The sequence below is a fragment of the Pelophylax lessonae genome (assembly GCF_965119305.1).
Source record: "Pelophylax lessonae genome assembly, chromosome: 1".
Classification (NCBI taxonomy): Eukaryota; Metazoa; Chordata; class Amphibia; order Anura; family Ranidae; genus Pelophylax; species Pelophylax lessonae.
The window spans coordinates 714,507,060-714,521,391 of NC_138768.1; the positions used below are offsets into that span (position 1 = coordinate 714,507,060).

Sequence of the window (14,332 nt, forward strand, 5' to 3'; positions counted from 1 at the left end):
ATAGAAAGTTGCCTTTCTAGTGGCGATCACATCTGTTCGCAGAGTGTCTGAGTTGGCGGCTCTGTCTTGCCGCTCCCCCTATCTGGTTGTTCATAGGGATAAATTGGTCCTGCGACCAAATCAGTCTTTTCTTCCTAAGGTGGTTTCAGCCTTCCACCTCAATGAGGATATTGTGTTGCCTTCGCTTTGTGCGAAGCCTAAGCATCCGAAGGAATTTGCCTTGCATTCCTTGAACATGGTCCGGGCGATCAAGGTTTACCTTTCCGCCACGGACTCTTTCCGGAGGTCGGATTGTCTGTTTGTTCTTCCTGAAGGACCTCGGAAGGGTACAGTGGAGTCTGTGGCAACCATTTCCAAATGGATCAGACAGACGATTGTGCAGGCCTATTCGATTAAGGGTCGGGTTCCTCCCTTCCCGGTAAAGGCGCACTCTACTAGAGCGGTTAGTGCGTCTTGGGCTTTTTCGCCACCAGGCGTCGGTGGCTCAGGTGTGAAAAGCGACGACCTGGTCGCCTGTACACACCTTTTCTACGTTTTACAAACTTGATGTGTTGGCATCCTCGGATGCTTCTTTTGGCCGCAAGGTTTTGAGTTCGGTAGTGGTTTAAAGAGACATGCTATTTTTTTAATGTCTCTTAGTCATGGGGTTTATTTCATTTTTTTCCTGGGTTAGCTCCTGTTGAGCTTTACTTACCCCACTGGCTCAGTTCAGTTTTTTCTCTGACCTGGGTGCTGCGTTGCCTATTTTAAGGTTGCGTCTCCCCACCCTTCACATCTACACTGCTTTGGGACGTCCCAATCGTGAAGACTGTATGAATGGGCGGCGACTGTCAGAGGACGTAAGAGAAAATAGAATTTTTGTAAAATCTTACCATAAAATTATTTTCTCTGAGTCCTCTGACAGTCGCCGCCCCCGCCCCTCTCTTTGGGGTTGACGGTTTTTCATGGACTGCTTGCTACATAACTGGATTAGAGTGGTACTGGCTGGAGGATATAGGCCAGAGGGATGGCCCCCTGTGGGTGTGTCTATATGTTAATGTTTGTTGTATTAACAAAATTACTGCCTAGCTTGCTCCTGCGGAGAAGGCCAATACCCAATCACGAAGACTGTATGAATGGGCGGCGACTGTCAGAGGACTCAGAGAAAAGAATTATACGGTAAGATTTTACAAAAATTCTATTTTTCCAGTAATAACTTGACTATGCGGTCTTTTATTAAACTTTCCAGTATCTTCCAAACTATAGAAGTTAAATTACAGGTCTACAGTTACTTGGTAAAGACTTTGATCCCTTTGTAAATATAGGCACCACATTGGCCTTACGCCAGTCCAGTGGTACTATTCCAGTTGTTAAAGGGGCCCTAAAAATAAGAAACTATGGCTTTGAAATTACAGGGCTCAAAGCTTTTAGCATCCATGGGTGTATGCCATCTGGTCCAGGTGCTTGTTTCACCTTTATGCTGTCTAAATATTTCTGGACCATATCCATTTTGAGCCATAGTGGATCATTTGGGGCTGTGTCAATAATATCCCTATTATGGACATGAGCTCCCATATGCTCCTTTGTATACACAGAGCTGAAGAAGGAATCCACTCTAGATTGTTTTGTAAAGGGCCTACATGCTCAGAACTGACCTAGTTTTTACTGGTAATATATTTGAAGACTTTTTGGGGGTTTGTCTTAATCTCTTTTGCAATCTGTCGTTTTGAATTTTTCCAGCCTTGATTTCCTTTATACTATAAATATTAACATGTTATTATTTATAGTATACAGGTTTGAACATGCACTACAGACACAGATTTAGCCATTGTGATATATTACGTCTATAAATAAAACCAAGTTTCATAAACCAACAAAAATATTGCATTTTGATATTATGAATTATGAATATTATGAATATTTTACCAATATTAAAAGAAAAAAAAAAAAAAAGGCCTTGTTCTTATTTTTTTTTTTCTTTCAATGGCTTAATAGATTCCCCCTATTTGTTCTTATGTGGGAGTGCAATAGGGCAATACATGTAATGTATTATTATTATGAATTATGATAGACTGGGGATGGAATTGTGTTGCCGATTTAGAAAAGGCCAGCAGAGAGTGCCAAAGAGATATTGTGAATGAGTGCAATGTGGGGAACTGCAAAAAAAAAAGGGAAAGCATTGATTGGATCCTGCGTCTCTAAGCCAATACAGCTTGCTGATAGAGTCAGGGGGCTAAGGCTTAACAGAAAGGTGGAGCTCCAAGGAAAGTGAAAGTTCAGGTGAGTAAATGTCTCTCCCTCACATTTTCGTTCCGTTTTTGTTTGTTGATGAAAATTGGAATGGATTTTTGTCAATTGACTTCATTCTAATTTTATTTTTGTTTCGTTTTCGTCACTGAAAACATGGAGCTGCCTAAAAGCTAACACACAGATTCCCTTATAGAAGCCCCACCATACCCAATGCTTTTTACTTTAAAGCCGAGTTCCACCCAAAATTGGCATTTCCACTTTAAGTGCTCCTGACCCCCTGACATGCCACACTTAATATGTCATTATTTTGGGTGGGTAGGAAGGGTGGGAAGGGTACCTAGATTTAACAGGTACCCACTCCTACTTTTGCGGGAAGTTCTCCTCTCCCCCTCCCTCACACGTCACAGGCCCCAGAAGATTGCACAGCCATTCATGATGCTTCGGGCGGCCGCATCGCTGGATCGTGAGACAGGTGAGTGTGTTTGTTAAAATGTTAAAATTCAGCAGCTACACTTTTTGTTGCTGCAAATGACCGGAACTCCACTTTAACATTATTTGTTGGTGAAACACACTCCAACTCCAACTGCTTTCCTTATTTCTCCTTCTTTGGGTTCTAGCAAGCAAGTAAGCAAGGGTGGCTATGTTCCTACATACAGTGGGACCATGGCAAACAAATGTAGTCACTCTCTAACAGGTAATCAGATTACAGCAGCAAAAATAAAATGGAAATTTGGAGGAGGCTGAGAGCAATAGCAGGTAATTTTTGAGTTAGACATACATACTTGAATAGATTTTTTTTTTTAAACCAGAGTTAGGTGCCACTTTAAAATTGTAATGTTGTCTTAATATTACCTTTCATGTTTGTTCCTGAACTAAAGGTCGACAAAGAGACAAATACGGAAGAAACAGTTCATGAAAATATTTCAGTGCGACCAAAGGACAGAAGTAGTCTTAGCGGAAGACAGCGACCATTCGTTAGAAACAGCATGATTGTACGGTCACAGACGTTCTCCCCAGGAGAGAAGAACCAGTATATTTGTAGGGTAAGTGGTATTATTATACAGACATTCACCTATAAGGCAAGATGCATGTTTTCCTATATAAAACCTAGGAAAAAGCATGCTTGCCACAGTCAAAAGAGAGGAAAGGCAGCGTGCCTTACTGCCTTATGTTTTGACATTCTGTAAAAATGTATGGATAATATAGGGGCATACAAAATCTCTGTGACTCTAACACAATGGATATTAATAAATGTGCAAACGAATAAACATATATATATAAAAAGAAAGTCCAACATAAAGTATTCCAAGTACACACTTGCATAAGTGAAACAAAAGCACATTCCACAGGCTTAGTGAAGATATTATTCCAAAAAAAGAACTGATCACATAACAGCCTTTCTTATGTGGTGAAATCCATATGCCCAACGCTTACCAGAACATCATAACCTTTTGTTACAGAGTAGTCATAACAAGCATAGAAAATTAATAAGCCAACAAATCTCTTCCTGGACACCACCAGTTCCTCGTTTATGGCCCACCTCACAGTAATAATATACATGGAAGCACAAGGAAAGAGATGCCTGCAATAGTTTAAATCAAACAACACAATTTACTAAAAAAATGGTTAAAAACCACTCCCATGACAAAAAGTACAGTAGCATTTATCTGTATTTGAAGAAAACCCTTCCTTTGTATACAGATAAGTACCAATGTACTTTGTTTCCAGGTGAGCAAGATCGCTGGAGTGGCGTTGTCTTCTTCAGTGATTTCCTGTTTGCAGGGGCATCAGTCAGGTATGGTATATACATGTGCATCTCAAAAAATAAGAATATCATCAAATAGTTAATTTATTTCAGTAATTCAATTCAAAAAGTGCACATATAATATATAGATTAATTACACACAGAGTAATATATTTCAAGCATTTCTTTATTTTCATTTTGATTATTATGACTTTGTGAAAAAGTTCAATATTGTAGACTCATGAAGTCACACTCCAATCAGCTAATAAACTCAAAACATCTGTAAAAGTCTCCTAAGCCTTTAAATGGTCTCTCAGTCTGGTTCAGTAGGTTACACAATCATGGGAAAGGCTGCTGATTTGACAGTTGTCCAGGAGGCAGTCATTGACACCCTCCATAAGGAGGGTAAGTCATAAAAAAGTAATTGCTAAAAAAGCTGGCTGTTCACAGAGTGCTGTTTCCAAACATGGAAAGTTGATCGGAAGGAAAAAGTGTTGTAGAAAAAAGTGCACAAGCAACATGGATAACTGCAGCCTTGACAGAATTGTGAAGCAAAGACCATTCAAAAATTTGGGGGAGATTTACAAGGAGTAGACTATGGCTGGTGTCAGTACTAGGGATGCACCGATCCGACTTTTTTTGGACCCGATACCGATATCTGGCGTTGTGAAATCGCCGATACCGGAACCGATCCGGAGCTACACACAAAGCAAGCGGCTGCAGTACAGAGCAAACCCGCTGCTTCATGTGTACGGCTCCTCCATTCACAGGCGGAGTGCATCTGATATCACTCCGCCTGTGAGCCGGACCTATACAGGAAGTAGCGGCTCCCATCCCATACTACTACTGCACCTAGTAAGGGATGGCTGAGCCGTTACCAAGCAAAAACCGGATCGGCCAGTGGATCGGTCAATGTTACCGATCCATCTAAAATGGCCATATCGGCGCCGATATCCGATCCGAATATCGGATCGGTGCATCCCTAGTCAGTACTTCAAGAGCCATCACACACAGACATATCCAGGACATGGGCAACAACTGTCGCATTCCTTGTGTCAAGGAACCAGAGACAATGTCAGAAACGTCTTACCTGGGCTAAGGAGAAAAAGGGCTGAACTGTTTCTCAGTGGACACTTTTCGGATTAAAGTAAATTTTGCATTTAATTTGGAAATAAAGGTCCCAGAGTCTAAAGGAAGAGTGGAGAGGCACAAAATAGAATCCAAGTTGCGTATGGTCCAATGTGAACTTTCCACAGTCAGTGATGATTTGGGAAGCCATGTCATCTGCTGGTATTGGTCCACTGTGTTTTATCAAGTCCAAAGTCAGCGCAGCCCTCTACCAGGAAATTCTAGAGCACTTCATGCTTCCCTCTGCTGACCAGCTTTATGAAGATGCTGATTTCATTTTCCAGCAGGACTTGGCACCTGCCCACACTGCCACAAGTACTAATACCTGGTTTAATGATCATGGTATCACTGGGCTTGATTGGCCAGCAATCTCGCCTAACCTAAACCCCATAGAGAATCTGTGGGATATTGTCAAGAGGAAAATGAGAGACACCAGATCCAACAATGCAGACAAGCTGAAGGCCGCTATCAAAGCAGCCTGGGCTTCCATAACACCTCAATGCCACGCTGCATTGATGCAGTAACTCATGCAAAAGGAGCCCGGACCAGGTATTGAGTGCATAATATACTCTACATGGACATACTTTTCAGTAAGCCAACATTTCTGTAATAAATATCCTTTTTTTATTGGTCTTTTGTAATATTTACATTTTCTGAGATACTGAACTTTGTGTTTTCATTAGCTGTAAGCCATAATCATCAAATTAAAATAAATAAATCTTTGAAATATATCACTCTGTGTGTAATGAATCCATATAATATATACGTTTTACTTTTTGAATTGAATTACTGAAATACATTTACTTTTTGATTATATTCAAATTTTTTGAGATGCACCTGTAAATTGGGGGTTATTTACTAAAGCTGATGCACACAGAATTTGGTGCATCTGTGAATAGTAACCAATCAGCTTCTAGGATTTAGGCCCCTTTCACACACGCTGTCCGTTTGTCCGTTTTTCATCCATCTGTTGACGGATGAAAAACGGACATCAATGCATCTCTATGTAAAAACGGATGACAACGGATGAAAGACTAATAACAACTGACGAAAAACGGATAACAACTGACGAAAAACGGATGAAAACTGACGTAGTGTGAAAGGGGCCTTATTGTCAAAGGTTCATTGAACAAGCCGAAGTTGGAAGCTAATTGGTTACTATGCTCAGCTGCACGAGATTCTGTGTGCACAGGTTTTAGTAAATCCTTCCCCACAGTTAAATTGGTCCTAGCTAGACCAATGTAAATATGTATAAAATATTTACCGCTGGAATCCTTCTTTAATAAGACAGAAAAGGCATGATTCTGTAAATACTCTAAGGATTTATATAACAATAAAATACTAAATGGGTGAAAGAACATTTGTACATTTGATTTACCATGTTCTGTGCTCATGGAACTTGACCCCTTTTGAAATGACCATCAGATAGCTGGAGAATAGAATGATATCCTGTTCATTTACACTTGGCACATTTTCTAGATCACTAGAGGTCACTGTGCATCCTGTATATTCTATATCATTTTCATGGTTAAATCTGGCATCTCCATTATTTATGCTTCCGATATCAAATATCACCAGATAATCTCAGGCCATTTTAAAGAATCAGATCTGCATCTTGGCCTTTCATCCAGTCCTATGCAGAGACATCGTTCAGAAATCCTCATTTGCTCTTTTCTTGTGTAAGCTGACCCTAGTGTCTTTAAGTCTTGCATTAAAAGTTGAATTCTTGCCAAAAACGACATTATCTCTACCTGAATGAAGCCACACCTTTTGCTTGAAATACAGTGGCAATATTAACCCCGTAGGGTGATTTTCTTTTTCTTTCTAACCTGGAAGTGAATTTTAGATGGACAGAAAATAAATTGGTGTTTTCTGTATACATTTTCTGGTGTATCACTGTTATAGACCACAAATAATTCCTGCCACAATTCTAAAATGACACTTGTGGAATTGCATAATGTGTATCTAGAGTATGATGAAATGTAAGACTATACTGTATAGTGTATTCGATACAATCAAGAGGATAACTTAGGGAGAGCAAAAAGGGCAGTTCAGAGTGCAGAGAAGACAGGGGGAAAGAAGGAGGGTGAAAAGTGGTGCTTAAAACAGATTTACCAGATTTGCAATTGTACAGGGAAAAACAGAATATCAAAAGTATGGAATTATAAAGTTATATGCCTTAAGATCCTGAAGAACCCAAACTTACATTTCCTTAATATCCTCCACCTCAGGCACCAAAATACACACTACAGCAGGCATTGTGGCTACATTCAGGTCCTACTATGCCAATCTGTACAATTTAAACTCACCCATGGAGGGTACCATGCTGGACCAAAGATTGACTGATATAAAAGCCTATCTGTCATCCATTAATATGCCTGCCTTTACTATGAATAAACAAGAATTCCTTGCACAGAGAATTTCAGCTGGGGAAATTTTACGGGCAAATGGAAATGCCCCTGGCTTGAACTCTCACTGCTTCTTATTACAAGACCTTTTTGCCTCAAATGTCCCCTTAAGACATTTATTGCAGTACTAGATGGCCATCTTAAGCCAATCTGACATTTTGCAGGGCCAGATTTTGGCAATTTCTAAACATGACAAGGACCCCTCACAATGTGCAAGCTATTGGCCAAAATCTTTACTGAACTGTGACCTGAAACTTATTCCCAAAATTATAGCAAATAGATTCAGCCTGATTCTTCAATACATAGTCTCTCTGGACAAAGTTGGTTTCATCCCTACATGGGAGTCATGGGAAAACACCATTTATAGAATTCATAAAATCAACAAGTGTAGAATCTCGCCCACCCCCATGGTTCTGCTGTCTACAGATGCAGCCTTTCATTGGGTTGATTGGACTTTCATGCCTTATACACTGGACCATATTGGAGTACCGGAACCCATGCTTACCTGGATAAAAGCCTTTTATTCCAGCCCCTCATGGGCTATCTTCTGTTCAGTTTTTACAGAAGAAAAAGAAGAAGAAGGACCTCCACTTGAAAGGATGACTAATGAATCATTTGATGCATGTGTCTTTACAGAGGAAGACGTTCTAAGATTGCTGTCTATAGTGAAGACAAATAAGTCACAGGGTCCTGATGAGATACACCCAAGATTATTAAAAGAGCTTAGTGGTGAGCTGGCAAAACCATTAACAGATCTATTTAACCAATCATTAGTAACAGGAGTCGTCCCGGAAGATTGGAAATTGGCAAATGTTGTGCCCATTCACAAGAAAGGTAGTAGGAAGGAATCGAGCAACTATAGACCAGTGAGTCTGACATCAATAGTAGGCAAATTATTGGAAACCCTATTAAAGGATAGGATTGTGGAACATCTTAAATCCCATGGATTGCAAGATGAAAAACAACATGGGTTTACTTCAGGGAGATCATGTCAAACAAATCTTATAGATTTTTTTGACTGGGTGACTAAAATAATAGACGGTGGAGGTGCAGTAGACATTACATATCTAGATTTTAGTAAGGCTTTTGACACTGTCCCACATAGAAGACTTATCAATAAACTGCAGTCATTAAGCATGGACTCCCATATTGTTGAGTGGATTAGGCAGTGGCTGAGTGACAGACAACAGAGGGTTGTAGTCAATGGAGAACATTCAGAACAAGGTCATGTTACCAGTAGGGTACCTCAGGGATCTGTACTGGGACCAATTTTGTTTAATATCCTCATAAGTGATATTGCAAAAGGCCTCGATGGTAAGGTTTGTCTTTTTGCTGATGACACAAAGATATGTAACAGGGTTGATGTTCCTGGAGGGAAACGCCAAATGGAAAAGGATTTAGGAAAACTAGAAGAATGGTCAGAACTCTGGCAACTGAAATTTAATGTGGATAAGTGCAAGATAATGCACCTGGGGCGTAAAAACCCAAGGGCAGAATATAGAATATTTGACACAGTCCTGACCTCAGTATCTGAGGAAAGGGATTTAGGAGTAATTATTTCAGAAGACTTAAAGGTGGGAAGACAATGTAATAGAGCAGCACGAAATGCCAGCAGAATGCTTGGATGCATAGGGAGAGGTATAAGCAGTAGAAAGAGAGAAGTGCTTATGCCGCTGTACAGAACACTGGTGAGACCTCACTTGGAGTATTGTGCGCAGTACTGGAGGCCATATCTCCAGAAGGATATAGATACTCTAGAGAGAGTTCAGAGAAGAGCTACTAAACTAGTACATGGATTGCAGGAAAAAACTTACCAGGAAAGGTTAAAGGACCTTAACATGTATAGCTTGGAAGAAAGAAGAGACAGAGGGGATATGATAGAAACTTTTAAATACATAAAGGGAATCAACTCGGTAAAGGAGGAGAGCATATTTAAAAGAAGAAAAACTACCACAAGAGGACACGGTTTTAAATTAGAGGGGCAAAGGTTTAAAAGTAATATGAGGAAGTATTACTTTACTGAGAGAGTAGTGGATGCATGGAATAACCTTCCTGCAGAAGTGGTAGCTGCAAACACAGTGAAGCAGTTTAAGCATGCATGGGATAGGCATAAGGCTATCCTTCATATAAGATAGGGCCAGGGACTATTCATAGGATTCAGATATATTGGGCAGACTAGATGGGCCAAATGGTTCTTATCTGCCGACACATTCTATGTTTCTATGTTATGTTTCGATCCAGATTAATGGGAATAAATCTGCCCTATTTGACATGCATAATAGAACTAGGTAGAGGTGACCCCTTTCACTTCTAATCTTCTTGTCTATTAATCTTTAATGCAACATCTTGGGTCTAACCCTGATATCTCTGGCCTTTTAGTTTGACAATACTACCATAGGGTAGCAGCTTATGCTGGTGAATTGCTCTTTTATAATTCAAATCTGAATATTTTGCTCTCATTACTCCTACTCGAACTCCACACATTTGGCATATTATCCAACATTATCTAACTTCAAGATATATCTGAACAGGATTGCTCCCCTGTCCCATTGTTGGGACTTCCTTGGGCTAAAAAAACGGTTGCCCAAATCTCTGGTCAAACATTTATTAATAGGCCCAACATTCTGGGAAGTTGAACAGTTCTTCTTATTAATTAATGTCAGGAATCTTCCTTCTTACATGATGCCCATCAATGGCCATCAAGAGTTCCTCCCAGGCCAGAGTGACCCAATATTCCGTTCCTGGATTGAGCAAGGGGTAGTTAGAGATTCACATTTTATATCCTTACACCACCGGACCACGCTCTCTGCAGTTTATGGTGTCCCGACAATAGGCGTTTGGTGCAGCTTTAACTTTTTCACTTTCTGCATTCTCTCTCAAAGCCCCACAGGGGACTTGATACCTTTTGAAGAAATCTGTCAAAAAGACGGAGCCACGAGGCACTCCTTTTCCTCTTCATACCGAATGGTAATGAATGCAATCTCTGGAGGTGGCTCTAGATTCCTCACCAGCTGGGAAAATTACTTAGTTATCCTTTACCGAGAACCAGCAGGACAGAATCCTTGTCTTTTTTTTTTTTCTCTAATAAGTATCGGGATATCTCCTATAAGGTAATTTCCAGATGGTGTAGGACCCCGCTGACCTTAGCCAAATTCTTTCCACAGCAGAAACCTAATTGTTGACATTGTGTTACCCATTCCAGCTCCCTTCTCCATATTTTTTTGGGACTGCCCTTTTGCTCTGACCAGGTTACTGAAATCATACATCATACAGCAAACCATAGGATTCGTCCTGCCCGATAAGCCTGCTGTCTTCCTTCACCATCTCACGCACATGTCCCAAAAGATATAAGAAATCCTTGCCAATTTATTTACTAAATGCTGCCAAAGCCTGTATTTCCAGTAATTCAAAAAAATAGACCCCTCCGACACTCCAGTAGTGGTTTGGCAGGGCGAACGATATTCAGATGATGGAATAAAGGCAGGGAAAAATCTGTAGACCAGACTAAGAAAAGGTTCTACTGGGAGGAATTTAAGTGCTCGCCCCAATATAAACAATGCTACTAGAAGCTGAATGAAAACTCTCCTCCCCCCTTTTTTTTTCTGTTCCTCACGTCAGTACCCCCCACCCCCTTTTTTTCCCCTCTTTCCCCTTTCTTTACCTCTCTGTCTCTATTAAATTATTTCATAAAAAACCCAAACCCAAAGGGTTCCACCAAAGGCTTATTGTTGACTTTTCAATCAGACTGTGTTAGTTTTGACTGATGAGACACAATATTAACATGGAGTATAATGGGGGCTGGCCCAACACATTGTGCTGTCTGGATTCAGGAATAAAATGCTGCCCCCACCGCTCAAAAAAAATGCAAGCCCACCAAAAGGCCCCCACTTCCATTATTTTATATAATGATAATTCAAACTAAAATTACATTTATCAGATTTCAGAAGTCAGATTTACATAGAACAGCACCTTGTCTATATGCAAAATGTATGGGGCTGCATTGTGGGGAGGGGGGTGTTAAGGGGCTGCTTTGTGGGGTATAGGCACAAAAATAAAACAAAACAGAAAACCAGTAATAACTTTATTAAATATAACATTTTGAAAATATTATATATACGGTTATCTTCTTTCATAACTCACCACTGGACTGGGCCACCAAACACCCACTGCCTGTTCTCAGTCCTCCTGTCACTCCTGTGTTTTCCGCGGCCACCACCCTAGAAGATTCAGCCTGCCCTGCGTGAGATGGAATGCGCTGATTTTTTTTTTTTTTATATATAGATTTTATTAGTTTTCATTTCGGTGTGAACAAACAAATACAAAAATACTTCACAGATTACAGTAAAAAACCTTTCCCCCAATATCCCAAAACCCATAAACCCTCCCTCCCCCAATTCTTTTAGCCCACTGTTCCTTTATTGTGCCTCTTCTCCTACATCTCCATTTGTATTTACCTAACTCTTTCATCGCGCCCCTAATCTACCCATGCGTCTATGTGTTTGTTGGTCTTTTTAAAATCTGACCATTTTCTTAATTTGTTTGAAAAACTCTCTGCCTGTTTCTCGTCTCTACTGCCAACGTACTTCATGTTGTATATGTATTTGGCTCTATTGAACCAATCTTTAAGGGTGGAGCTTTCTGCTTCTAGTCATTTCTTTGGTATTGCCCCCTTTGTTGCATTTATCAAGTTTGGAACAATCGTGTTTTTATACTGCTTTTTTGATTTATCTGTTTTATGAAATAAGCACGTCCATGGGTCATCCATGATGCTCAGTCCTGTAATTTCTCTGATATACAGTACTGTTGTACCTTCTGCCAGTAATCACGGATCTTGGGGCAATCCCACCAGATATGAAACATTGTGCCCCGCGCATTGCAGCCCCTCCAGCACAATTTCAATTTCTCTGGATGGCATTTATGTGCTTTTACTGGCGTTATATACCATCTCAATAAGCATTTGTAGTTCATTTCAATGATGTTCACATCTAGCACGGAGAGATGTACGGTTCTCAGTATAGCATTCACTTCTTCCTATTTTAAACATGATCCTATCTCTTTTTCCCATGTTTCTATGAATGAAGGTTTCCTCAGGCCCTCTATCCCAGTTAACATTTTGTATATCTGAGATATACTTTGTTTTGTTTTTGTTAGTGGGTTACAAAGTTTTTTCCACTAAATTCAGGTCCTTCTAGGATCTGATAGGTTGAGGCAGGGATCTCACAAAATTTTTTAACTGAAGATCTCTCCATTCATTCAATATCATGTTTCCTCCCCTAGTGTTGAGTTTGTGATATGACCTAATCTTTCAACCTTGTGTTATATCTTTTAACTGCGTGCTTTTTTTACCCAGTTACCAAATTTTGTCTCATTCCCAGGTGCAAAATATTTTGTGCCTTCTAAGGATATTCCCATTTAGCTTGTCTGTGAATCGTGTCCCATATTTTATATACAACTCCCGTCATTTCATGTGTATCTCCATGCATTTCCCTATATTTTGGTGTAATCCAAATATTCTTAATTCTGTTCTACTTTGTGTGGTTTCGATCTTAACCCATCTTTTGTCTTGATTTATTTTTGTCCACTGCAGTATAATATCTTTTAATGTTTGGTGCCTGTAATCCCCCCTGTGATTTATCTTTACTGAGAGCCGTATATTGTATTCTTGACTGAGAGCCGTATATTGTATTCTTGGCTTTTTCCCCTGCCAGATGAGCTTTAATATTATTGTTTTTATTATAATTTAAAATATTCCAATGGGATAGCAATTGGTAACATTTGAAATCTATATAGGAATTTGGCCAGTATTATCACCTTTTTTTTTTTCAAATATTGTTTATTGATTTTTGCATATAAACCATACAAACAAATATGTAATATCTGTTATTCAAGGATATAATGCATCCGCTGATACAAAAATAAAACTGTACAGAGACAGAGCTATACATATACAACTTCTCACTTCGTGCATGTAAGTTTACAATGAACATTCTCTCCTCGGATAGCAGAAATGCTGGTATTACTCCACCCTTCAGATCCCCCAAATGGTAACATACTGTGGTCCAAAGGGAGGAGCTTCCAATTGAAAAAGTAAGCGTGTTACTAGGCGGAGCTATAAACTTGAGAAGATGAGGGAAGAGGGCCAGCAGATGGGAGGGGAGGGAAGAAGAGATGAAGAAAGATGTGGAGACGGGGGAAGACTGGAAGAAGAAGAAGAAAAAGAATAACTGTGAAGTCACAGGTTAGGTGTCTTTTCCAAGGTCATTAATATCACAGGTGAGTATGATGTACCGTCCTTCTGCATCTAGGATGGAGTCTTTCAGTTTAAAGGTGACTGTGTTCTTGATGGCTATCATAATTTCCTCTTCTCCGGCGCGTTGGCGAGAAACACATGTGGAAAGTCTTTATGTTTACACCGTGGAGAGTTCTGGGCCTGGAAGTTAGTCTCTTGGACTGCAATAATGTCCGCTTTTCTATTTGATGCTTCCTTCCAGAACAAGTGTCTCTTGGTTCAGCCCGTTGTCATTAATGGATAGGCACCTAATAGTCATGACTAGTTTTGGGGTTGGAGGTGAGTGATGTCATTGTTGTGTTACTTTGAATGCTCCTTAGCACATGGTCAGGCACGGTGGTGCATAAGGTAGTGAGGGTAAAGAGGGTTGAATCTACCAGTCTCAAATGCTCTTCTTCCATTGCTGTAGAAAGATAGGGTGTAGGAAAAAACAGACAAACCAGGGTCTAACTTGTCGAACATAAAAAGAGGACCGCCCGGGAAGTCTGGAAACAGATGCATCTGTTAGCCACTTCTGTACCGGAAGATTTTCCC

At 40.1% G+C, this 14,332-nt stretch overlaps 1 protein-coding gene across 1 annotated transcript in view; it reads left to right on the forward strand.

Annotated features, from left to right (window-relative positions):
- Positions 1 to 14,332, forward strand: part of WWC2 (WW and C2 domain containing 2) — a 354,353-nt gene that overhangs the window by 316,669 nt on the left and 23,352 nt on the right. Inside the window, exon 19 of the mRNA XM_082256568.1 lies at positions 3,108 to 3,272. Within this exon, the coding sequence (XP_082112694.1) occupies positions 3,108 to 3,272 (165 nt within the window). The remainder of the gene's footprint in view (positions 1 to 3,107; positions 3,273 to 14,332) is intronic.